Raw genomic sequence first — 26,969 nt, 5'->3', positions numbered from 1 at the left:
TTGATGTTTCACCATTTTCCCTCCATAGTATAGTGAGAGACAGGCAATTTATCAGCATTCCTTTCATGGTTTCTTTTTCATCGAGCCAGGGGAGTTTGTCTCGGTGTTCTGGTCTGAGAGCAAGTAACAATATTAGAAATACTCAAGCAAGAATATCAACACCAATACACTCAGTTTGACCTATGACATCGGGGACAGCTACACTACCGTTGGTCATGCAGAAACTGAACAAGCTATATAGCTACTAAATACATAATAGCTCAAACTATACAAAGAGATGCTGTTGCTCTCGCACAAACAGCAATTTCTCTTCCACTCAATCATTATCTTATCACCTTTATTTTGTGGTCGGCAGCTGGTAGTCCTAACCGTGGAACAAATGTCCATATCAAAAGTGATGTGTGGTTAAAATTGGAGTGCCTAAACTACAAAAAGTACAGCATTTTCTGCAACACATTCATGCTTTTAACCTGCGCCAACCTTTCTCATGTGTGATGTCTCAATTATCTTAAGCTTGTAAACCAAAGACTGCAATCTATGTTCAGCCAGCCTCCATCCATGCTGACTTCACACTTTATTACAATAACACTTTCTTCGTGGTCCTTTAACATTTTTTTTTGTATTCACGAATGACACTGAGTTTGGTGAAACCGCTGCAGGGCAAACTGTGTACGTGACTCCACGAGGAACGTGCATGCGTGCACGGGCCAAGGTCAAAATCAATTCTAAAGAGGATCCAGTGGGGGTCACTGTTGTGCGCGAGCTCGCTGAGCCGCCCGTGTCAATTCAGGCCAGTTTGTCTCACCGACACACGAGCTGTATCAGCTGACCTCAGACTAACCTTTTTCTGGATCCAGATGCGAGTGTGTTTTGTGTGTGTGTGTGATGAAAGACGGAGATGTATGCAGCCCCCCCCTGCAGACCAGCTCCCACTTAAGAAAGCACTGCAGCAACTCCTCACCTAGCATCGCATCATGCATATAGAGAGACAGAGGGGAGAGAAAAAGGGGTGGGCGGGGTGAAAGAGAGGGGGTGGGACCTTAGGGGTAACCAACGCCCCCTCTGATACTGTAATATTCAATTAGCTCCCAGCGAAGAGGCAGGCGGGCATCAGCACGGGGGACAAGTTGACGGCAACAAGGCGCCGTTCATTCATTTATGCGCAGCAGGCATGCTACATGGAGCCACGAGCGCCGTTCCTGCCGTCTGGAAGCGGAGTTGGTTCACTTTCCTCAGCCCGTGTCTCAACTTTTCGCGGCAGCAGCCGCCATGGACCCGCTGTGGACGGACACCGGCGCTCCGGTACGGCATGCAAATACGTACTCTGACGTCGGCGATCATGTGGCTTTTGGCGTAGATCCTCCTTGTGATCGCCAATGTTCTCTTTCCTGTCGCCTGTTGTCTGCTCGGTTACCGGACCGCCGCGAGAGTGTTTAACACCGGTCCGTCTCATTTTTGTTGTTTTCGCAGTCGCTTTGGGATTGTACCGCGCCACCTGAGCATCGCGCCAAAACGGTGGGCAGGTAAGAAAATGGATCAACTCTTGCTCTTGTTTTTCTAACGCCCCCCCACCCTTAAAAGTCCCTCAAGTTAAAACTGCATGTAGTTGTTTTTTGTGCCCCTCTCTTGGCTCGCGCTGCCTCTGCGTGTCTCCCAAACACCCGCACGCCTCTGTATAAATATTTTAACTTGTCTAGCCGCGTGAACTTTGCCTGGCTCTGCCGTTCACACCTGCGTGCTGAGACAATGTGTCCGCCAAGTTGTTAATTGGACGTTTTCTCCCCCCGGTGTTTAAGTTTCACTTTGATACGTCGAGGCCGTGGTGGTAGACGGCGGAGCGGAGATACATCGTGTCTACTTTTCCTCCTCCCCGTGTCGACATAACCAGCAAAACATGGCCGTCCTTTGCCGACATGTTGTTACGTCGATGGCGAGAAGGGGGGAACATTTGGGGAGAGTGGGTTTTTCCTGCGCCCCACTGTCACATCTCGGGTTGGCCGGTGGAAACGGCCGTTATTAAACTCCGCACCACGGCCGGGTGTAGCCCGCTCGCGTTCAGCGGTACTGAGGTTCGGGTCGCAACTTTTGGGAGTCCGACGTTGTTTATAGACTTTGATTTGTGCGACTCTGTGATGTAGGCGTAACGTTACCCCTGGTGATGCCTCCTCCCCTCCGAGACCACGGCTTTTACTGCATGCAGACGGATAGACACACCGTAGCATAGGAGCGGACTTGTATCCTGCCGGTGCAGCAGGCGCGTTACATCTGTATAAAAGGCTGTTTTTATTCAGAATAACAACTTTAATAATGAACGCAGTGTCAACCAGAGGAAAACGTGTCCTCAGTGCAACCCTTTAAAGGGAAAGTGGTAGTTTGACTTATTGCATTGTTATGCATCCTACATGTTGTCCAGCACTGTGATTTATGAACACAAACATACATATTTATATAGAGGATCAAACCTATCCCATGTCAGCATTTTACACACAGTCGTGACATACTTTAAACAGGGAAGGTCTGCTTGCTTTTTGTAGGCCAGTGTATATCATCCCTCGCCTTGTCTTCTAGTTTCTTCCATCACTGTGTCATGCAACGATACATTTCACATGCACTACTCTGTCATTAAGGTTTATTATTGGGGGATAACGCCGTAAAGTTTCTTCAAAGTCACAGTAAACTTTCCAATATGTTGGGAGTTGCAAGTCTCCATCAGACCCGAGTGCATTCTATTCAAGCCCCACGCAAGTTGTCTTATTGCTTTTTGGAGATTTTACATAATTTTGGCAGCGTTAACGCCCACAGTAGAATTAAATACCATCAACAGGCCGTCGTCCCCTGGATGCCTGAATACCCAGGATTGGTATGGGTGCTGACACGGTCCATATCAAGTGACTACACCCATCCACATCAAATACATTTTATCTGTGACACAATCATACATTTCACTGAATTTCAGTTCTGTATTGCATACTATGGACATAATAATGGTTTGATTTGAGTCTGTCCCAAACAACGTCTACGTGAGTATTGGTGACTACGACCATTACAAGAAGACACAGTCCGGCTCCCAGAGAAGGATACTATATATCGACTCTGCAGCACTTGGTTGAGATTAAAGTAGCATTTCATATCTTGCATACTGCCGGTTGTGATAAACAGTCCGTGACACAGATTTACTGTGCTGTAATTCAGTGCACCTGTTAAGCAGTGCACAGTTTCAGACCTCTGACAGGTCTACACACTCGGCCCCTACAGGTGGGCAAGTTAATGGAAAAGAACTTGGTGTCTGTTATGAATGCTGCTTTTCTAAGTAAAGCTGTCACCCAGACTATTCACGTTCTTACTGTGTGTCTGATGAAGTACGTTCAATAGACGACATCCCCCTCATACTGGGACGACCTACTATGTTGCATTTCTAAACATTCCTTGATCAACAGCCCGACGGAGCCCAATCCGTAAAAGATGTAAGTGTTTTTGATCGCAGCGCAGTTTACCCCCTCCCCCCCCTGTCATACCCGTTACCGGCAATTCCTCTGGGTATAAACTTGGCTTCGCTCGCTAAGCCATGCACCTCTTGCTCTCTCCGTGTGAGTAGACATGTGGCTCATGTTTGTTCTTCACATGGCTTCCACGTGTGATCTGTCAAATCACAGATAATTTAGTATAATTTAGAATGACAGCCGGCCCGTTTTTATTGGTGGCTGAACAATCAAACGGTGTCTGTTGATAAAAGTAACCCGTCATATTTCAGATCACACACAGTTGCTTAGCGTATTGTGTAGCCAAGCTTTTTTGTAGAATGACGTCGGGAATACAGCCATAAATAGGTGTATACAAAATTAATATATTCAATTAATCCACCTAAATAAAATGAAACTTTTTGTTTATTTGCTTGCCCCAAACAAGTTGACTGTCACCAGGTCAGTACTACAATATAGAATAATGATTTAAAATCCCTGTTTTTGTCCAGTGTTGGGTATATAGGACATCACTGAATTGTTTTTACAGTTTGACAGATGCAAGATTAAGGCGTTGTTTTTAAAAAAAATTGGGAAATTGTTATTCTCAGTATTGCTCAAGGGATTAGAGAAATGCACAGATGTCCCCACACTACCTTGTTGTCCATAACATCAGTGATTGTCCCATCATCACTGTGACAGCAGCAGCACATTTCAGTCACGAGAGATTTACTCAAAAGCCTAAAATCATTTGGTTTGTTTACAGTAAGGAATTTGGCAGCTATTATTTTGGAAGAAGTGGCATGAACGATAAATTACTGTCATTGGATCACCTATTTTTCCCGCCTTGCTCAACCTTGCAGGGTTTCTCAATGTACCGTGACCTCGTAGAATGTCACAGCCAAAACATCCAGCTGTGAGGCGATCCGCTGTATTTGTTCCTAGAGGCGCTTATCTGTTTACTGTACTCAGATGGTGGGAACTGAACAAGACTCAGTCAGTGAGATTCATTTAAATAGAAACCATTGGTATGGGCTGACGGCAAGGAAAGTGCACTACAGTCAAATATCATTCTTACAAATGATGTGTGAGATCTGATTCCTGACAGTCATCTCACCGGTGCTAGATGTTGCATGTGTCAATCACAATAGCAAGAGCCATTAACATTATCTGGAACTAACCTGAGGCAGAAGATTGACAGTAAAACAATGAGACGCTATGTTTGTTTTCGGTAGATTTAACTGGGCAGGTGGCAGGCAGTCCTGTTCCAGTGATGTGTGAGAAACTGTGTGTGTGTGTGTGTGTGTGCTGCTTAAGTTCTAGCTGTCCCGTGTTTGAGCCGGGAGCTCAACTACAACTGACAAATATCAGTATTTACCTACAGCCAAATACGAAGTTCATCTGTGTCTACAAAACAAGACCAATTTTCTGTAGTTCACATTAACAATCATTTTCATTATACTAGTCAATCGTTCTTATGTGTCATTATATTATATGAGTGATGATTGTTATGTAGTTTTCCCTTTTCGGTAACCATGAGGAACTGCTGGTAGGTGACATCTCACGATTAAAGCTGAAGATATCAGATAACGTCCAAGTTGATCCAGCTCCCAGTCCCCTCCTTCAGCTGCTGAGCTAACGTTGCGTTAGCCAATGTTTTAGTTTCAGAGACTGAAAGGACAAGCTGCTGCTCAGCTCTGAATGCCCAAAGACTCCTGTTTAAAGTGATAGAAATATTAATGTGAAGGTCAACTGAGGGATTCCAATTATTACTTTCTATCCAGCGTTAGCAGTCCATCACTGACCGACAGCTATATAGCTAGACTACACAGCATTAGTAAAGCTATGCTAACGATTGTTTATGCACGAACAGACTCACTTTCTTTGTAAAAGAGCAGAAACAGTGCTTACGGTGCAGGTCAATCACCAACTCTGGTTGCTTTCTACAGGCGCTTGTCATTCGTAGTTTAAATTATGTAATATAAGCTGCAAAGAGTTAGTGTTAGGAAATTATACAGATCATAATCTTCCTGATATCTTGTTTATGTGCTGTGAAAAAAAAATCTCTTTCAAACAACTAAATTATTCAAGTTTCTTTTCAAAAAACTAAATTTACTAGATTAAATTTGATTACCTCATGCGTTTATAATCTGTTTTCCCCCAATACTCAGTTTTACTAAATAGTGCTTGAACGCATCATAATATAACTAAATGCAATCTCGGCTAACGTTAGCTTTAGCGCCGTTATTGTCGCCTGTGCTGCTCACCGGCTGCTAACCGCTAAAATCTAATGTTAACTAGCGCTCCAGCTGATTCCAACACAAAACATTAATGCCAATCTACAGATCGCATATTTTACTGAATATCTTGGGAACCGACTTCCCTTATAAAGATCACATTTATTTTTCCCTTACCCAATCAGACAACTGCATGAGGCAATGCACTTGCCTGAACACAGAGTTTACCAGCCCCGGGCAAGCAGGCCGGTGATAAATGTCGAGCCCCGAGAGGTTGATTTTATAGGATACAGTGAACCATGATCTCCATTTTTCTTTTTTGAATTTTGTACTTCAATTACTCACTACTTGTTTAGGCTTTGCTGACTGCAGTACTGTACCGTATGCTGCATGGGAGACAAAATGAATCAGTCCTATATTTTTGCATTTGTCTTGAGCCCAGACCTCCTTATTGTCATGATGTGTGGCTGTTATTTTTTAGAGCCGTGCCAGCAGACCTATGGTGGGTTTCAACTAGTTTTAGTTTTTTTTTTCACTTTCATCAGGAACATCCAGCATTTCCTGACCTCTCGCATCACACGTCCACATCCGATCCCGAGCTCTATAATGGCTGTCCGTTCTCTTTGTGAGACACTGGAATGAGTCATCGTGGGATGGAGGTTGTTGTCATCATGGCCTGTCGTGCTCAGCTGGGCTCTGTGATGACATCACCGACATATACGCTGCGCTCTGTTCCAGTGTTTTCAGTTCAGGTTCTCTCTCTCTCCCTCTCTCTCTCTCCCTCCCTCTCCGCTGTGCCGCCACCAGCTTCTCAGACGTGTTGTTAGGTGACTAAGGCAACCACAGAGATGAGCTCATCACCTGGAGGTGTGTGACGGATGGAAGGATGCAATTAGAGAGGCAGAGCTGAAGGGTTACATAGGGACAGAAGGAGAGGGAGCATGACAGCAACACTGTGTGAGAGAGTGCATGTGACGTCTGAGGGAGACGGGGCGATGCAGAGAAAGAGGCAACGGAGTTACTCTGCGCCCGCGAGAGAGCGAGAGACAGAAATGAGAAGCCGATGGAGGCTAAAGGCCCACTAGCACCGTAACCTGTAAAAGCAATGGTCCACGTTGGTGTCATGTCAGATTTTGCTGTACAAGGCTGCTATTTGCGAGCTCAGGACCTAGTTGGATTCCTGGAAACCAAAGCAGCAACATTTCCAGGTTAAGCACACAAAAGGTCACAATGCTCTTGACAGTTTTATGTGTCCACTGAGGCGATCCTCCTTTCTGGTATTCTACTAAAGATGGTGTCGCCCGTTTGCGCCCATGAAAATCGCAACGTCTGTGGTGCTCAGCATGTCGGAAAATCCAACCGAACTAGAGGTGTCGCAAAGAAAACCGGCCACACGGAGAGTGACCGGGAAAAGAAAGAAGAAACGAGAGACGGAATGTCGAAGCGGTGTGAATGAGAAGTGAGTGACAGACTGCAAGGTGTTTGTGTGAGAGAGTAAGAGCTGGTGCACCGGACCTCACCATTAGTATCTGCAGTCGGTCATATCTTAAGTGGCATATTTTATTAAAGACTACTGCATCATCGCTGCATTGATTATTATCTATGTCTACGGGTGCAAAGCAGTCTGTGCAGCGGTTTGTTCTGAATGTGTAAGCATGTATCAAAGTACCCCGTGTGCATCACCAGCCAGAGGCTCATTTCTTCTTTTTTTTTCGCCACTGCAGTTTATTAGAACATGAAAGTTTGAATCGGATGCTCTGGTGAAATGCTGAACATAATCACCGCTACATGGAACTGTCGAAAAAGTTCATTTCACACCCTTGCGCGCAAATCGGTGTCTGTATGTCACGTAGACCGTTGGGGCTTGTGTGAGCATGTGAGTGGAGTAGCTCCCCTTCTCCCATCTGACTGTGTCCTCCAAATTTCAAGTTTTGGGGGGGGAAAAAGGAAAGAGGGTGAGAAATGAGAGAGAGAGAGAGCTTACTAAAAGTCCTTCTGCACTGCACCACGTCAGCCGCTGGCACGGCACAGACACACCCCTCCCGGCATGAGACCAATGAGGAGAGGCTGGAGACGATTCAGAAGCCACACCCACTGCAGGGAAGGCAGAGATTGACAGGTGGGAAGTCTGGCAGCGCAGACGCAGTAAGTGCTCGCTGAGGCTCTAACAAACAAAATCCAAAGTCTCCAAGTGTTCTCATTTGGACTCGTGACATACATCCTCCTCTCTGTCCCATGCATGCTCGCAAATGTAAAGGACATACTTTGTAAAACGCATACAACAATCTATGCTTAACTTTATTTTACATTGCATCTGCAGTGACTACAATGTAGTAGCTAGTGGTAGGGGTTCTGCAAAACTTTAGTCCATGTCCTTTGTCATTGTTGACCTAATTTGGAGGCTGCTGGTTGGGTGCAAGAGATTACCCCAGTACATTTAGGGTAACTGAAAACTCAAATTTTACCTGGCCCAAACAAAAAAACACTCAAGAGTGGTTTTAAGCTCTTAAAAGTTGTCACGGTGGAGATTAATGCTTTTGTGGTAGACGAATGTGCTGTTATCAGTGTGGCTGTCTGTGCAGAAAGCCATTAGGGAGAGTGAAAGAGGAGCATGGAGCTGGACAGGGGGAGCGCAAATGGGACAGCAAATTCAAGTCAAGGGGGGGACCATTATTATGGAAGCTAAATAAAAAATGTTGAAGAGGGGCGTTAACCCCTGTGTTGTTCCGATTGCTGTAATAAAAACTCGGTCCAGCACCCCCATCTGCTTTTCATTCCCACTCGCAGCCCTGGGATCAAGTGAATGCTCGCTGACGTGTTGGCCCTTCAGCATGGGGGTCACTGTGAGTTTATATGGGGCTGCAGAAACAAACTGATGTGAGACAGCCTTGCATGTTCAGTGACGGTACGCCCATTGGATACGCATCAGTCCCTGATGTTGTGCAGGCAACGCAAATTCTGAGCTCACCGTAGTTTTAATCGCATGTTTACTACTAACTATGTAAAATGGCTTATTTAGAGTCTATTGTTGGAATAGCGGCGGCTGTAGGATGCATTCAGTTGAAGATGCGGTACGTAATGTTTTGCATGTATGCGCACTGGCATACACAAGATTTGTCACCTCTAAATATGTCATTCTAACAATGTAAAATATATTTTTTTAATGTGTACAATCAGTCATATGGTGAACCTTACCCTGGTGCAGAAAAGTGAAGCGGAGCTGGATTTTAAACATCGCTGCTGTCGTGACACTGATTAACCTCTGCTGGGTTTCGGCTCCCGGATACAAGTACCGTCTCTGTTGGTTGCAGCGTTACCATAGTAACCCAACCATCAGCAGCAGAGTGGGTGACACTTGGATATTTTTAAAGCTTGGTGTGTGTGTGTGTGTGTGTGTGTGTGTGTGTGTGTGTGTGTGTGTGTGTGTGTGTGTGTGTGTGTGTGTGTGTGTGTGTGTGTGTGTGTGTGTGTGTGTGTGTGTGTGTGTGTGTGTGTGTGTGTGTGTGTGTGTGTGTGTGTGTGAGACACACGGTGTGTGTGACGGTGTGTGTTCAGTGAGACAGGTCTGGCAACGTGAGACTAGTGTCTGTGTTCATTGTTACGTGAACCAGAATAAACGGAAGACTGGATTCTTGGTCCACTGTAGTGTAGTCTGCATGACAGTATCTCCATCACGCTGTATATAGGCCACGGTGTCCGTAGATTGAATAAGGTCACAGCAGTGATTATTTTATTCTACACGGAGAAAGTTTAGCAACTTGTCACAAAAGCTGAGGGGTGCATAATATTGCAAAAGTAGTCCCTCCCCGCTGCACCTTTTAGTAGATTGAATGAAATACTGTGTAGGAAAAGTGCTGATCTTTTATAAAGTGAAAATGTGCAACATACACAATTGCAAAGGAAAATTAGCAATTTTCTTACCACCCAATATTAGCTCTGGCCTCAGAAACCCACTATAGGTTGAGCTCAAGTGACAAAACAACCGTTCTCATCATTTGTCCACGTTGAGTCTTTTATCCCAGCCCAGCAAAAGTAGCGCTGCTCTGTTGCTATGCAGAACATGCAGTGCAGCACTGCTTTGGTCTAGAGAGGAGCCGCGTGATGAGATTCAAATCAATTCTGCGACGGTCCGAAATTCCTCCTCTTCCACCCCTGCTGGGACACGCTGTACTAATGGTGGCGGTGCTTCTCCTCACCCACACAACTCAGTCACACACACTGTCCGCCTCACTGCAGTGGCTGACTTGTGGACCAAGCAGTCTGGAGGGAAAACTCACCCCATACACCAGTGCCAAAGAAAGAGGCAGTGTGTGCACTCTCTCTGTGCAATACGTTTTTGTTACTCGTGATATACGAGTGTTTGTCGGAGCTTCAAAGTTTTAGTTAATGCTACAAACAAAGTCATGTGGCTGTTTGCAGTAAAGCGTTTCTTCAGCTTGTGGTTTTGATGTCGCCTTCTTGTCTCATTGTGCTCGTTATTTTTGAGCCCTGGTGTTACTGGCTGGTTTGTACTTCATGCATGGCTTCAAGCGCAGAGGTTGCCATCCATACGCCTTTTGTGCGTGTGATGGCCGCCTGTGTCTCTACATTTCAGGCAGTGCATGGCGAGGGCTTTATGAAATCCAATTCTAATTTTTAGCGATTTAAGCAGAGTTTGTCTTCAGAAGAGGTGTCTAATCATGTGGTGGATAATCAACATTCCAATAATTCATTAGAAAATATTCCAGCTTGAATGAATATCAATGAATTTGATGTAACGCAACATTTCACTATTACAGTGGTTCAATACAGTTATAAAGCAAAACATTAAATCCTTTTGTAAACTTAAATGCTTTGAATGTAGCTGTTTGTGTCAGATATCTCCGTGTTTTGGTCGACTTGGAGACCCCTCCCCTAAGTCTGCCCTCATCACAGCCTTGTGCTCTGGTTGGCTGTCACTCGCTGACAGGTCAGATATGGAGCCTGCTGGTTGATGCATTGACGAGTTTCTCAGCTCGCGCCTTCGAGCACCGTATCACTGTATCACGGGACTTTTTCAGGATTCTGGCCTTTTCACGGTGTATCACTGTATTTTTGTATATTTTGGTGGTTTCACATTAAGTGTAAACAATTCTTATTGTGCAAACTGCAACATAGTAAAACCTCCACCGCCTGCTTTTCCTCTCATATGCAGTGCCTCGGGCACATGCCTCTTCAAGCGATGTCTGACCCTTTAGCTTCGCTGGTTTATTGGCGCTACTGACGACCTTGAATCCGAGGAGGCAGTGGCTACATCGGATTGTTAAAAAATACTTAATTTTTTTCTGGTGCATCTCTGGTATCTCTTTCTTTATCCTAAACCTCTTTTCTGTTCTTAAATATGCAGTAGCGGCGGAGCTTCTCTAAGCTGTTAACAGATTGTTATGATGCTACAAGCTAGCAACTATAACAATACCCAGCATGCTGTTCAGCGGTGTACATTTTTAAATGTACAGTTATTAGTTTTACAAATTGTTTATGTCACAAGTTGTGTGCCATGGTGTTTTACCCCGTTAAAGAGAGTTAGTTGTGGGTTATTGATTATGTTATAACCATGAGTGAGAAGGGTACGCGTTTAATAGGGGGCCCTCTCAATGGGCTACAACAGCGGTCCCCAACCTTTTTTGCGCCATGGACCGGTTTCATGTAAGACAATATTTTCATGGACCGGCCTTCAAGGTGTGGCGGATAAACGCGATGACATAAAATGATACGCCCGGCATGAAAACAAATATAAAATTCATAAATAAATACAACTCACCTTAACGCTGAATCAGTGCAAAGAAGCTCTCCAAAGACATTTGTGTTTTACTCATTTTCGCTAGCTTGTTGGCTTAATCTTGACATGTGTCAAGAGGCACAGGCGGATGAAATTGGGAGAGAATGGTAATTTTTCAAAATAAAATGGAAACAATATAAGTTATTTATTCTTTCTGTGCGGCCCGGTACCAAATGACCGGCCCGGTGGTTGGGGACCGCTGGGCTACAAGATGAAGTGCTGCATCACCAGCAATCTCTAAAAGTTATGGGTGAGTGAATAACGGACCCAAAATGGTGTAGTGTGATCCAAACTAGCCGCCTGGCCTCTGTGATAGGATTGTGTCTGTCTGTGTGGAGGGGAATCACTGACACAGAGAGCAAAGGAGAGAGGCAGCGTGCCCGTAAATAAACCTAAAACCCCCTGTTCATTCAGCTTGGGTGCTGTGAAACAAGTTCTTCTAATGGTAGAGAAAACCCTCATTTTACTAAAGTGCATCCACATTTTGGCAAATTCCAAGATATTTAGTCTGATTCAAGTTCTCTCCTTATTTTCCCGCATCGCAGAAATCACAATGGCCTCAGTGGATGACATTGCAAGAGACTCGAGTGCACCTGACCAGTCTGGCTGGCTGCATTACATCATTTCATATTGACTGTAAATCATATCGGTGTTGTGCACTTGTTGCCTTCATGGAGCAGGGGCACGCCTTCCCAACCTCACATGTGCTTTCCTTACCAATGTGTCTCTGAAAATAGAGCTGCAGCCTTTCACCTGGACCTCTGAGCAGCAGTTACTGTAGTAACCCAGAAGAAAAAGTTGTTTTCCAATAATTCCCTGTAAACATCAGTCACGACACGTTTAGCCAGCGAGTGTTGGCACGCGGGCTAATTCGGTTCAGACCGATGTGTTTTAATAGAGGAGATCTGCAGCTGAAGGCCACACTGCCTTTTCAAACTTCCAGTTTCTGAGAGCACAGCCTGAGTCATATTTGTTCCCCCCCCCTACTACACTGTGAGATTACATCAATGAGGCACAGAAATAGGAGCTGAGTGGAGAGCGCTGCTGTGACTCATCTGTTCATTCTCTTCTCGCTGCTGTTTTGGATAGATATCCTTCCTATAGCGCCACTGATATTTCTGTTGTATTAGATCATCTGGTACGAAGGATTCGTATTGATCTCCCCCTCCAGTATGTATGCCAGTGTGTAGACTAAATCACTGCCAGGGCTGATAAATGTATTTGCTGCCTGGCAGCAAATACATGGAACTCCTTCAGAAAAATGACTCCGCTAATATAATGCACCAATCAGACAGACAGCCAGCCAGACGACGGGCAAATACAGACAGACGGGCAGGCAAGGGGCTGCCAGGCTGGGTCTTCATACATGTTTAATGAGCATCCAGACAGTAGGGAGTTTGTGGCTCCAGCACAGAGCTCACTCTGCACACAGACGCTAACTGGCTGACTAGGTTAGACGTACTAACGAACACACGGTTTGACCCTGGCTATGAAAGCCGCTGAGTTGGGTGCAATTATTGTTTGTACTGGAAATAAAGTGAAAGCAATTATGTGAAAAGCTCAGATTGCAGTCTGAGCACATTTCTTCCAGCTGAGATGTTTACAACCAAACAAACCAAATTATTATTTTTGAGCCTGGTAGTAAGGTTGATATTTTTTTTTGTTGATAAAGTTTCTGTAACTGTTGATTAGACTAATTCAGTGCCATGGCTGTTATTCACAAACCAATTATATATTTTCCTTGATGGCATGCAGTGCGCCAGAGTAGCCAGTGAAGGCAGCAGGAGAGCGGCCTCTCTCCCGGTAGAGTAAAGAGAGGAGGAGGATCTTAGAGCCGGTGTGTCCTCAGTGTTCAGCACTCTTTGCACAGGCTTTGCTCTTTGTTTGAGAGAGTCAGCCTGACTCAGCCAACACGAGTTTAATTCGACTGCAACATCTCGAACGGTGGAGCTGTTTGTGTTTGTTTGTATTGTGTAAGATAATGTGCCTTTTTCTGAGCCAGCCAATGCTCAGAATCTGTCGTGTTGTGAGCACTTTTTCTTTAAATGACTCAATAGGCATTTATTTAAAACCCTCTGAGGGCCACAAGTCAGATTTCAACCTGGAAAACAAAATGTAGTATCTATATATATCCAACATTGTTCCATGTGCCTATAAGTATTATATGTTTAAGGCTCCATGTGCTCTAGAAATTCAATTATTTACATATTTACAACCCTCTCTGCTCTGTGTTCAGCAGCCTGCAGTTATGTCAAAGTTTCACAGTCTTTGTCATGTGACTGTTGGTCTCAGGCAAGTCAATCATGGCTTCCCAGTTGCAGTAAGGAGCACAGAATTTGATGTTTTTTTACAGGATGTGGTTAGTGCAATTGGTTTATTTTGGGCAAAAGGTACAGAGGGTTAATATGCAAATTAGTGTTTGATGTCATCCTGTCACTTGTAGCACATTTGTGAGGCACCATTGGCAGCTTTCATGAGTTGACAACCAGGACATTAAGCATAGGAAAATAAATATATATATATCTATGTGTGTGTGTGTGTGTGTGTGTGTGTGTGTGTGTGTGTATACGTATCACGTTCACAAAAGTCGCTTTGAAAAGACGAGTGTAACCACGGCCATAGATGTTGCATAATGGAAATCCTCTCTCCCTGTACTTGTGTGGGTTCAACACACCAGTAGGAGGTAAAGAAAAAAGCTCCAGCTACAGCTTTCTCTCTTCCGTTGTGCTCACAGTCAGATCCTCATCCAGCGCACACGGAAAGTGTTCCGGCTGTGTCGGCAGTGATGCAGCAGAGGTTCAGCAGGTCGTATGAAGTGGCGCTTCAGATGCATATCCGGCTCCTTCTTACCAGATGTTGGATTTTAGGCAGACTTTGAGGGACGGGGTGATTAAATAATGAGTGGCAGAATAAATAAACTGCAGTGTTAACGGCCTTCACTCTATACAGTTCCAAAACAGAGTTGGTAGGATAATCAGGGAGCTTGTAACCTTCCCTGGTGCCTCACTGTGACGCCCCCCCCCACAGTCATGGAGGCTCTCCTGGCCAAACCGCAGCAGGCAGTTGGCTGAAAAACGGGGAGGGTCGTCAGCTTGATTAAGCTCACCTGGGCTATCGGACTCTAAAAGCTGGTCCTCATGCTCATTGTCTCTCTCCTTCGCTGCAGCAAACATACACTCTGCATGATTGTCATTTTGATTTGCACCTTCAACACCTCCGCAGCACACTTGACACTCGTCCAGGCCTGTGCTTCATTGCTAACTTTGCCGATTGGCACACTCCATTGTTCCATATTTAGTTTTTAAGTACAACCTTGTGTGGACTCGCTCAGAGTCACATTCCCTGAGTTTGTGACAGAGAGAAACGGGGTTCATTAAACAGCTCTGATTAATCTGGAGACGGTTTAGGTCTTCTCCCTGTGAACTTGTCCTTGACGTTCAGTGGGTGGAAGTTGAAGAAACCTCCCAAAAGCAGCCGTGTTATGGTCGTCCCCGCGTATACAGTCTATCGGACGACACGGATGTAGCAGCCACTTGACTACAGCTCTACGTCCACGGTTGCTATGGCGACACCATGGCAATGAGGCTGCATTCTAATGATGCCTCAGTGGGTCGTGCGAGTAGTTGAGATGTCTCGGGACGGCGAGTCGGCCAGCGAGCGACAGCCTCCGAGCCTCGAAGGGTACGGCGCCGTGTGATTAATGCGACGCTGTCGCAGAGGCCCAAATCATGACTGCAAGGTACAACGCCAAGATGACAGAAGTCTTACTTTTCTCATATTTACTGTAGCCCCACCCTTATACAGCAACTATACAGGCTTAAATATGATCCGTCTGGGAAGATACTTATTTCTTCTGTCAATATCTACTCGTAAGCACCACATATTTTAGTGTTGCAGACATGAGATTTTAATTTGGTGGAGGACTTTGTGCCGACTTGGTTTTATAGAACCTCATTATGTCTTGATGGGAGAACGTGCCGCTGCTGCATCGACTCATTTGATTTTTATTCGTGAATATGAGAGTGGAGCTTCTGCATGAGGCCTCCAGAATATCAATAGACGTTTGAGCCAGATAAGCTTCAGTCTCTCCGCTCATTACAATATTACCCTAGGTCTAGGAAAGGTTCCTCTGCTCACACTCTGCTTTTCTTAACCGCCTTTCTTCAGGGAGTTGTTATTTCAGCAGAACCCAAATAAAAGCTGCTCTGGGCTTTTTAAGATATGTATCTGAAGCGGCTTTGTCTCTGGTTTCTCACTTTATTCACACTCCGCAGCACAATCTGATCTATGATTAGTCAGTAATTCTCAGGACAACTTGTCTTCCTGACAGCTGCAGACCTGTCAGCTGCTTATATATTTGCACACGCTATCAAAGTGTGATGATAAGTGTTTTTACATAAATAGACACTCGAAAATCCTTGTGTAAAACTTGTCCAAGCTGCTCCGTGGAGCTAAATTGTTTTCATATTTACTCTGCAAAATACAGCTGCCACCTGAACGCTTCTCGTCTCAGCCATTCACACTGACGGACTGTAATTATAACAGGTGTGTGTGTGTTGGCCAAAGTTCATTTGGTCGAACAGATTGTTGCTCGTGTTGTTGCCCTGGTTGTGCAACCGCTTGTTTTTTTTATGTATTAGAAAAGAAATGTGCCAATATTTATTACAGCAACTTGCTTACTGATCAGTGAGTAGTAAGCCTAACTCTAATCTATCCAAGATATATGCATAGTTGTGTTGAGACGGAAAGAAACAACACGTTAAAACACATACTCAGGGTGCCACTCCAGAACATTCTCCAGTGTACACAGTTTTACAGACAGAAGTTACAAGAGCCGGTGAACTGGTGCTTTTCATTATCGACTAATCTCACCATTATCTTGACTGTTTATCGACGGGTCCGATGGGTTGGTATATTCGTATCATTTGTTTTGTCTGACAGATGGTGTAAAACCCAATTTACTGTCATAGAACACTAAGAAAAGTATATTCATATTTGAGAAGCGGAAACCAGGGAACTCTTGGCATTTTGTTAAATACGTTATAGTTATGAAGTTGTTGCCAATTTATTTTCTTTTAATCAATTTGTGTATTGTCTCTCCATCCCATGGCTGCTACTTCCTCCTTAAGGTTCTATCATTCATTTATAATTGTGTCATGTATATATACATATATATATATAATATATATATGTATATATACTGACAAAAACACGAGGTACTGTTAACAATACTGCCTTTCATTCCTTTTAGCCTCTAGGTTTGTGTATAGTTGTGCTTTGCATGTCCTCTGGATTTCTCCACACACACACTGTTTGTTCCCTCCATCAGCATGAAACCACAAACACTCATTAAGCGGGGTACCGCTTCTTCAGACCTCCAGTGTCTAGTGATTGCTCCTCAGCCCACTGCAATTAGTTTCTTGTTAAGGGCGTTGGCTTTTCTTTTCAGCACCTTTGTTGAGCAGATCTGGCGGTGGACCACCTGTAGGCCATCTGCTCTGCTTTGCCGTTTCTTTGTCGGCTTCCTTTGACCTTTTTTCCCTTTGAGCCAATTTTGCCCGCCAGCTGACTGTTGACTCAACTACCTCTTTTTGGATGGTGGCTTGCTGCAGATCCACATGGGACACCGCCGAGCTTAAATAGCCCAGCACGTTGCCTTTCCTGACACGCTCAAACCAGCCTGTTTGGTGCCTGCTGCCATACTTTTAAAGGCAATTCAAAGACACTTGCAGAGGGTATCGGAGGCTTTTCCTTACCCGTGTTTCACTTTTGTTCATTCTTCCCTATGTATACTCCAACGTCTCAGTTGTCTCAAAATGTTAATTTTCAATTTTGCTCCATTGTTATTTCTGTGACTTCTATTGAGTGATCATGTCAGTCCAGATGAGATCTGTGACACGTCACTGGTTTCACTTATTAAATGTATTTAAGTCATAGCAGGCCAATATGGCAACTACTGGATGCATGTTTTAAATGGGTATATAATAGCCTACATGTAAACTGCAAAGAAACACTAAAAACCCACAAACGCTGTGATCCACGTTCCAACAAATGTATTCTATTAAAAGAAGGAAGCAGAATTAACTCTTTGCAAACTGAGCAGAGAGGCTACTGTACAACAATAGAATTTAAATAAGCATATAGCCATGCTATTGTCAATTAATTAAAGACAATCTACGTTAATGAAGATGCGGTCTAAAAAATAAAATAATAGGCTTGTTTGTCCGACTTCCGCGTTTGATAAAAACTTCTGTCTAATGTTAGTAATACTCCGCTGTTATACTCTGGTTCTTCTCTTCTTTCTACCATCCAGGTAGCATCCCGTCATGACGTTCCAGGAGGTCAGCCAGCATTGGAGCTGACGCTGTCAGCGAGCCCGGCATAAACGGTCCCGTCTCTACCAGACCTTCACCCTCTACTGCCCTCCTCTCTAATCTTACTCCTGGGGAAAACGGCTCTTCAGACTCATTGGCTGCTCACTCCCTATCCCACAAACTGTGCTGTGCTCCCTACCCCCTCCTAATATACAAGAGAGCCCAGGCCTGCATCTTGGTCCAAGTACAAGCCAGGTCTCCTGGCTATTCTTCGGTACCTGGAGCTGTTTATCCGCCAACCGCTCCGTGATAGCAGTCCTGCATCCCGCACCCTGGGCACCTCGGCCTTCTCGATATCATCTGTGGCCAATCACAGGCACCCAGTGAGGGCAGCTGTCCACCCAGACAAACCCAGGACCCGTCATCATGTCCAGTCGACGGAAGGCCTCCACTCCCTTGATGATCCGACCAGAGCGGACCATGGTGGAGCTGGATGACGACACAGAAGAAGACATGGAGGTACACTTTCAATGCGTCTGTCAAGAGCAGCTAGCTTTCTTTAAATAGAGCGTCGTATGAAAACAGTTTCTAACTTGTCATTTTAAAACAGTTTTTTGTTCACTGCACTTTAATTAGTCATTTGTAATCATCCTTATCTTTCTCTTCACTAGGATACCTTGTCTTGTATATCTGTGTGTTTCAGTGGTTGTGTACTGATTTCAGAATGATTCGATACACGTAAATGCCACTTCTAGTTAAGTCTCCTTTTCATCTGAAAACTTTCTTCTTCCAGACGAAAACGGAGAACCATAGCGAGGAGGGGCCTATGGAGGCAGATCTCTCAACAGAGACGGAATTAGACCTGAGGGGCAAGGCCTTGGACCCCCCCATGGGTCCAGACAAACCAGCAACAGAGCCACCAGACCTATCCAAGCCTCCGCGTAGGCAGCAGGGGGGCTACGAGTGTAAATACTGCCCCTTCTCCACGCAGAACCTCAACAATTTCAAAGAACACGTCGACGCCAACCACCCCAACGTCATCCTCAACCCGCTGTACCTGTGCGCCGTCTGCAACTTCAACACAAAGAAGTTCGACACACTGACGGAACACAACGAGAGGTGTCACCCAGGGGAGAGCAACTTTAAATTCAAACGCATCAAAATGAATAATCAGACAATCTTGGAACAGACGATAGAGGGGTGCAGTAACAGCGCATTCGTTTACAACACGTCCAGTGCCGTTTGTGGCAAAGGGGACGAACCGGGCGCTCTGCCACTCAGCAAACCCACCACGGTGAAGATCGGGAAACCAAAAATAATGTCGTCGGATAATAAACGGACAGATTTGGCCAAGAAACCAATTACAGCTTTCAATTTGAATGGAACGGTCCTGTTCCCCGAGTCGACTCTACTCAAAGCAGAAGGCCTTTCTCACATCATGCCTTCCCTACAGCGGCCTGTAAACTACACTCAGGTAGGACACCCGGTGGAGGAAGGATACTCATTTTCTTTTATAAACTATTCCTGCTCGACGATAAATGCATTATTCGATTTTTCAAGGAAACTCTAATTTTCCACATAATTGGCACCAAATTTCATGGTTCTTTTTAGGGTTTGCCTCGGACATTATTAGGGAATTAAAGACTCCTAAAGTTATAGCTTAACCTTTTTTTTTCAGTTTTTAATATACATCATGGTGTTTTGTTTGTGAACTGATCACAGTACAAAGGCTATTCAGTTGCCATTACTTACTATATCATTTCAGGTGCCGAAGATCGCAGTGCCCCTCAACACAACCAAATACAACCCCTCGCTGGACGACAACCTGACGCTCATCTCTTCCTTCAACAAGTTCCCCTACCCAACACAGGCTGAGCTCTCCTGGCTCACTGCAGCCTCAAAGCATCCAGAGGAGCAAATCAAAGTCTGGTTTACCACCCAGAGGCTGAAGCAGGGCATTAGCTGGTCACCGGAGGAGGTAGGAAGTACAGTAATGATGATGTTTGAGGCACTCTTTCAATTCTCTTCCCTCAAGTAAAGTTTAGTGTGTTTTACCAAAACTAATAATGGTGATAGAAACTGTATTTCTAACTTATCATTTAACTTGCATCCAGATTACAAATACTGAGAATAATTATCCTGTGTTGCATTTTATGTTGGCTATCCCATCTTCTTATAGAACTGTAAGGCAAATAATAGCTCAAGTAAACAAATTGTCTGATCAGATTTTGGGCTTTTGTCTGATTGCTGATGTTCATTTTCACTTTCCCCAGAATGTTGCCACAGATACCCAGTTTGTAATACTGCAAATATTAAGGGCTTTCATCAGCGGGCGATATGCTCAATCACCATTGTGTCACCTCATTTGGCGATAGATAGTGATTTAACAGACTAGATTTATTTAAATGAAAGTATTAGAGATTATTACTGGTAATAACCTAAACAATAAAGTGAATTAGAAAATGATACAATAATATCCATTTTGAAACGGGCAATTTCACCAACAGTTTGATTATCTGCTTTAATTGAAAATAGTCAAGATGTTAAGAAGAAGAAGAATTTTGGTACTTTAATTACTGCAGATATTTAAAATGGCAGCCATACATTACCGATAAGGGCTTCTTTTTTTTTTTCTTCTTTTTTTTTTTTACGTACAAGTATAACAATTGCGTTCCTTCTTTGGCAGGTGGAAGAAGCCAGGAAGAAAATGTTCAACGGAACAATCTCCTCCGTGCCTCAGACCTTCACCGTGGTAGCTCCTCAGCTCAACTCCCAGTCATCCAACTCGTATGCCTCCACTGCAGCCTCCAAAGCCATGCAGTCGGCAGCCTCTGTCCTGCAGTCCCTCCCCTGTCACCTCCTGGGACAGACCAGCCTGGTGCTGACTACTGTAGCCAACGGCTCCACTGTCACTTGTGCACCGCTGGCACTCACCGTGGCTAACCAGGTACGAAACCTCGGGCGGAAATGTTAACTTGTACGAACACAAAGCCGTATGATTGGTCACTGTTTCCACCATGTTTTACCTCTCAGGTGGCACAGTCGCTCAAACGACCCCTGACCTCCCCTATGATCTCCACGGAGAGTAAACGACCGTCCATCATTCAAACCATCTCGGCGCCGATGGTCACATCCAAGCTGGCGTCACCCAAAGTGCTGAGTTTCACAGTTGACCACAACAAAACAGCGGAGCAGTTATCAGTACTGAGGTCCAGCTACACACACTGTCCTTTCCCCGAGGAAGATGAGGTAAGAATAAGTGAGTGAGATGACATTATTTGTGCCATGTTTTAGAAGGTCGTGTACATATTTATATATTCTCTGGATTTTTGTAGCTGCTTTAGATTTTGTGCTACTGTTTTTTTTTTCTTTTTTTTAACACGCCGCTATCGCTGACAAAGACCCTCACATACTGTCTCATTTTGTGTTGCATCGTGTCATGTGACAGATCTACAGGCTGATAGAGACCACCGGGCTGTCCAGAGGAGAGATAAAGAAGTGGTTCAGTGAACAGAGGCTACTGAATCTGAAAGGTATGTGGTGGGATCAGGGCCACACATCTAAAGTGATAAACCACTCTGACTGATCACACATCTTTCTGTAGGTTCTAAACAAGCTCATTTAGTTTTACAGAAGTAGTTTTTAAATTGCTATTATTAAAACAATACACTGAGAAAGCAAAATTGTGTTTAATCGTAGTTGATGTAGGGGTGGAAGCTACTGTGCTGTGGGCTAATACTTCTTGGCGGTCACGTTTACACACGGGTGCCATTGTCGCATGATAGTTTCATGTCGGCAGGACGTTATGTCACAGCCACACACACACAAACGTGTCAATGAGAAGAAAACATAAAGTTCACAATTAGTCACAACTGCATGTCCAAAATGCGCTGAGGAGCAACAATCTCACTATTTGAAACAACCAACTTAATCAGACAGTTGTTATTGTAGTTCATTCCCATGCTTGCTGCTCAGAGTAATTGCAGTGACCCGCTTGTCTGCTGATAGCATGGAGCTGAACGGCTAACCTTCAGGGGGTTCTGGTAGACGGTGGTCTGCACACTCCCTGTTTGGAGAAGCAGACATGAGTACAGGCACAGCAGCAAAGCAATGCACTGCTGTGGACGCTCAGCAAAATGTATTTTGGCCACCTAAAATACATGCCGACCTAAAAAAATCAATTCCAGCTTAATTTTATGCTATATTTAGAATATTTTCACCGGTATTTGTGCGGTAACTGCTGTCTGCTTCTCCAAACCGGGGGCGAGCAGGAGGTCACCTGTTGGTAATATGTAATCGATGTACTTTTTGGCGTGAAACTTGAATAAATACAGTTGTTTGAAGGCGATGTTTTCAGCAATATTAAATAGATTTTAGAGACAAAATTATGACCTTTTAGCTTCCTAACTTTAGCTCCAATCAGCTTATGATACATAAATAAAACTACAAATGCCAAGATTTTTATTCATCAAAGCAAGTGTTTAAATAAAGATACAATATTACAATTTATTTCCTAATCATTTGAATTGCGTTTTTTTTCCACAAAAAGCCCTACGTTTATAATGATTTTTTTTAAGCACTATTTGTGGTGTGTCATTTAGTAATATCAATTGCCGGTGTTGTCCTCAAAACAAAATGCAAACCCCACCATGTTTTGGTCTTTAAGTCTCTCTGTGTGTGTCTCTCTTGAAGGTATTCCTCCACCTCCAGTGCTGGTGAAAGCAGAGGTGACACCAGCACTTAAAGACGCCCTCATAAAGAAAGCGGTCCCCAACCAGTTTCCGCTGCTGGAGAGGGTGAAGGGGAAGTCGTCAGAACAGCTGAAGGCGCTGGAGGAGAGTTTTCAGAGAAGCGGCACTCCGACAGAGGCGGAGCTAGGTAAAGCCTTCCGCCAACCCTCTCACAAGCAGATTGATTTAATCGCATGAAGTGTGGCAAGAAAGATGGAAGAGGGGGGAAAGCATTAACGTCCCCCTTTTTAAAACGTCCTTTTCAGTAACAGAATTACTAAATGTGGCACAAACCACTACCCTGTACTGAATGCTTTTCTGTAAATGTTATTTTACTCACTCATTTCCTGGTTGTCAAGCCTTAGTCCTCAATTCAGACGCTCGATGTGAGCACATTGTACACATTATATTTGCCTACACAAGATACAAGACTACATATTTCGAAACACAAGACTGCTGTCCTGCAGGCTGGTAGATGATGAATTACAAAATCGGCTGGCCAGTCATAACTGTTGTTATGATGATGACGGGAAGTTCCTGAGAGTTATTTCCGAACTTTTACAGACTGAAACTTACTGACTGAGGGAGATAAAATTGGGTGCGAGTCAGTTGGTCAAATGCCCTCACTCTTTATACTAGTTCACAACACGTGACTTAATTCCTTTCACCCCAAAGGAGCTGCAGGCCAGTCTCTGGTGGGTTCCTGCAGACAGGAATAGCAGAAGTGTTTTTAATGAGCTCATTTTTAAGTCCCTCGGAGAGAGACTGAATTCCCAGGTATCCCAAAAAAAGCCTTCCACTCATCTGATCCACTGAACTCTGTCCTGCTGCAGACCAGCTGGCCCAGGAGACCAGGCTGTCTAAGACTGAGGTGGACTGCTGGTTTTCTGAGCGCCGGGCGCTGAGGGACAACATGGAGAAGGCTTTACTCGCCATGTCTTCAAAGAACACAGAGGACCGAGCAGACTGGCCCGGAGCGCTGCTGAACGGGACTTCACATCGAGAGCAGGGCGGGAAACCTTTGCGCTCCTCTCCTCATCCACCTGTCCTTTCCTCTTCCTCCTCATCATCATCCTCCTCCTCCCCTCCTGTGCTCGCAGCCTCCTCCCCTCACCCGCCGACCCTCTCCTCCTCTGCATCCCCTCACCCGCCGACCCTCTCTTCCTCTGCATCCCCTCCCATCCTCACTTCATCCTCCTCCTCTTCTCCCCATCCTCCCATCCTGTCGGCCTCCACCAGCCCGGCTCCCATCGCCAGCAGCTCCCTCGGCCTGCTCAGAGAGGTAAGAAAAGCTGACGAAAACATGTCGACGCTGATCAGATGACAATATATTAAGAGTATGGCACAAGTTGGGACGAGATGAGCTGCTAATGGTAAAAAGTTGTGACTTTAAAGAGATTAATTGATGAGAAGGCACATTTTTAAATACAATATGAAGTGAGTTGAGGTGTATATTAATCTTGAGAAGGTACTGAAAGCTGTGTGATTGACACTACATGATGACATTTGCTGATACTTTATTATTAAAAGTGAGATAAGATCTGACGAACTAAAGTGAAGTTGTCTAGAAAACTGCAGTATCGAACATATATCCATGAGATGTCTTGAACGGCAACAGTACTTGTTTTGTGTTTGGTCACACGATTTGTCTCGACAGATGTTCTGTCAGACCCGGTGGCCGTCTCCTGAGGAGTACAGCCAGCTGGAGGTCCAAACAAGCCTCGGACGCACCGACATTGTCCGCTGGTTCAAGGACCACCGCTCGGCACTGAAGAAAGGGGAAACTCTGGACTGGATGGAAAGTTTCCAAAAACAAAACCTTGTAGAGCAGCAGAGAGCGGGCCAGGAACAGAACGGCCAGAGTTCTGAGAAAACCCAGAGTGTTTCCTTGGAAGTCAAGGCTGTGAAAGGTGAGTTTTGGAAGAGAACTTGAAGTAGACATTTTGTATTCCCTTATTTAATGTTTTATACCCTTGTTTGACTTTGTGTTGTCTCTTCTCTGGTGCAGTGGAGGCTGGTGAGAGCACAGCAGCAGCTCCAGAGCACTCCAAGCTCTCTGACCAAGACAAAGTCCAGTGGTTGACTGGCAGATTAGCCCACAGTGTGACAGACCTGAGCCGGACCAGACCGGACCAAACCAGCTCCAGCACTGCTGACAAAGGGAGGTGGGTGGAGAGAGGGAAACGGATCTTTCATCCTATATTTATTCTCTAGTGTGAGATGTTATACAGACAAAAAAAGATCAGCTCACTGCCAATTCTAAAGGAATATCTGAGGAGTTATTTTAAGATTTATTTTGTGATAAGTCTAAAAATACAGCACCGTATGGGCATCACAAGTTGTGGATGCTGAATTACTCCGTTCTTTGCATTTCTTACCCGTTTCATCAACTCGACATCGTGCGTATGGTTTATGGCATTTTTTTTCACAGATCATTCAATGCGCACAGGAAAACATTTCTTTGATTTTTGTTTTTTAGTTCCTAGAAGGAGTCCGTTTGTGTTTAAACTTTGCGTCTGGTTCATTGCCAGGTGGGTACAGGTGACTGTGGCAGTGGGAGAGGAGGGTGAAGCAGGAGAGGAAAGACAAAGGCTGGCTACAGACGGTGAAGTTCTCTCCTTGGAGCAACCTGGACGGGTCACTGGTTGATAGTAGGTTGAAATATCCTTCTAAAGAACACTAGTATGTGGTTTGTATGGGGAGTGTTAAGAAACTGGGGAAAGCATCACAAATGAATATTACACTGGTGCAACACATTTGACCCATTATTGTTAAACATATTGATCCGTGCATATATATTTTTTTGAGTTTGTGTAACTTGGCTTGAATAAAAAGATAAATAAATGGTGAGCTGTTCCTTTAAGATGCCACAGCTGCAGTCTCCAGCTACCCAGGAAGCTATTAGAGGGCAATTACCTCTGATTGGCCCTCCAAAAAAGATGGCATGCTGGGATGACCGGATGATATTTGGACCCACACCATCATTAGCATCATCTATGTAGACAGTGTTATTCTCACAGGCAGTGCAAATGGTGTTATATTTCTAGTACTTTTTATAATAATTTGCACCTTTTTATACCCAATAAAGTTTTGTTTAGTACTTCTGAATTTGTGCGACCATAGCAATCACTTATTTAAATTGCCCCATGTCTTCGTTTCACACCGTGTTTGTCTGATTCTGTTCCAGGTCGAGTAAATCATTGACTGCCAAGTCACAGACCGACCATGCACCGACTCAAGATGACCGAATGTGGAACCAGTAATGTAACTGTCTGTGATGTCATCACAAAGCGCCGGGGACTTTGTAGTTCCACTGACTGAACTGTGGCGCTGACATTAAGAGGAGTGCCAAAGCTGGACTTGATGCATTGTTCTTACTACTAATCTTTTTCTTTTTATTAAACAAGCACCCTTGTAAATATTTTTCTGTATAACAAAAACAAAGTGTGTACAGTTTTACTGAAAGGGCATGTTTTGTTACATTGAAGAACAAGAAAAAAGAAAAAAAAAAAGTCATGACTGGTGCCCCAAAACCTGGAATGTTTTTTTTTTTTTTAATTGTTTTAAGATCAAATTGTATTCTAGTGTTCGCTGAAAATTAGTCCTATTTTTTGAAAACCATACCTGTGCACTACTCATGAGTAGTCTTCGATATCACTTGTGTATATCCCTGTGGTAGTGATAGATATGTACATGCTGCAACTTTTCCTTTTCTCCTGCAGCGTCACCTTGATTCACGCTCATAGAATTACGCTGACAACGGTGGAAATCACTCAGAAGTGCTCGAGGGGCAGCTAGGAGTGACACGCAACATGATACAGAAATGATTGATCGCGTAGAGAAGAGGGTCCGATCGCACCATGCTGCCTTTTCTGCTCTCTTATTATGTTTGAAGAACTTTAAATATTCTCGACTGAACCTGCTAAGAACATCTTGGAGAATGTGTTTCACGCATGAAGTAACTGAAGCTCCCGTGAACACGCCCCTTGGCTTCTCTCCTCTCTCGTCTTTAGGAAGGCCCTGTTCAAAGCTGAGTTTAGTTGATTTCTGTACAGCCGCTTTAGAATACCTGAAATGGTGGTTCATCAATCTCATCACAACAGCCAAAGTTGTCATGAACTTCTTGCATGCACTTCAATTTATTTTTTAACTCACTTTTAGAAATGATTTAAAAGGGATATGTGTGATTCATGGGTCAAATTGAAAGCGCTTGCAATATTTGTGCAGCAAAAAGAAAGCCATTTAACCCTGGTTTGAACAGCGGCTGTTGCTGCTTTAGTTTCATGTTCAGACTAGTATCTGGGATACTGTACATTTGGTTGGCTAGAATGGAGAACCGCTTGCATTTGTTCATTTTCTACTTTAAGTCTGCTGTAACTCAATAAATACACAACCAGCTGTAAAACCGCCTCAGCCTTCCAGTGTATACTCCG

At 44.4% G+C, this 26,969-nt stretch overlaps 1 protein-coding gene across 1 annotated transcript; it reads left to right on the top strand.

Moving 5' to 3' along the window:
• The first annotated feature begins 1,102 nt into the window (after nt 1–1,102).
• On the top strand, nt 1,103–26,944 carry zhx2a (zinc fingers and homeoboxes 2a). The gene is made up of 14 exons (XM_076081487.1): nt 1,103–1,302; nt 1,471–1,523; nt 17,806–18,325; nt 18,600–19,280; nt 19,572–19,784; nt 20,493–20,753; nt 20,840–21,055; nt 21,255–21,339; nt 22,499–22,684; nt 23,370–23,818; nt 24,194–24,446; nt 24,545–24,701; nt 25,068–25,187; nt 25,724–26,944. Exons 3-13 carry the CDS (start codon nt 18,233–18,235, stop codon nt 25,183–25,185), a joined length of 2,712 nt encoding a protein of 903 aa, XP_075937602.1. The 5' UTR covers nt 1,103–1,302; nt 1,471–1,523; nt 17,806–18,232; the 3' UTR covers nt 25,186–25,187; nt 25,724–26,944.
• The last annotated feature ends 25 nt before the right edge of the window (nt 26,945–26,969 follow it).

The sequence above is a fragment of the Anarhichas minor genome, unplaced genomic scaffold (genome assembly GCF_050575085.1).
Source record: "Anarhichas minor isolate MPS153535 unplaced genomic scaffold, ASM5057508v1 ptg000080l, whole genome shotgun sequence".
Classification (NCBI taxonomy): Eukaryota; Metazoa; Chordata; class Actinopteri; order Perciformes; family Anarhichadidae; genus Anarhichas; species Anarhichas minor.
Note: the sequence above shows the minus strand (reverse complement) of the source record. Positions and strands in the feature narration are given on the sequence as shown.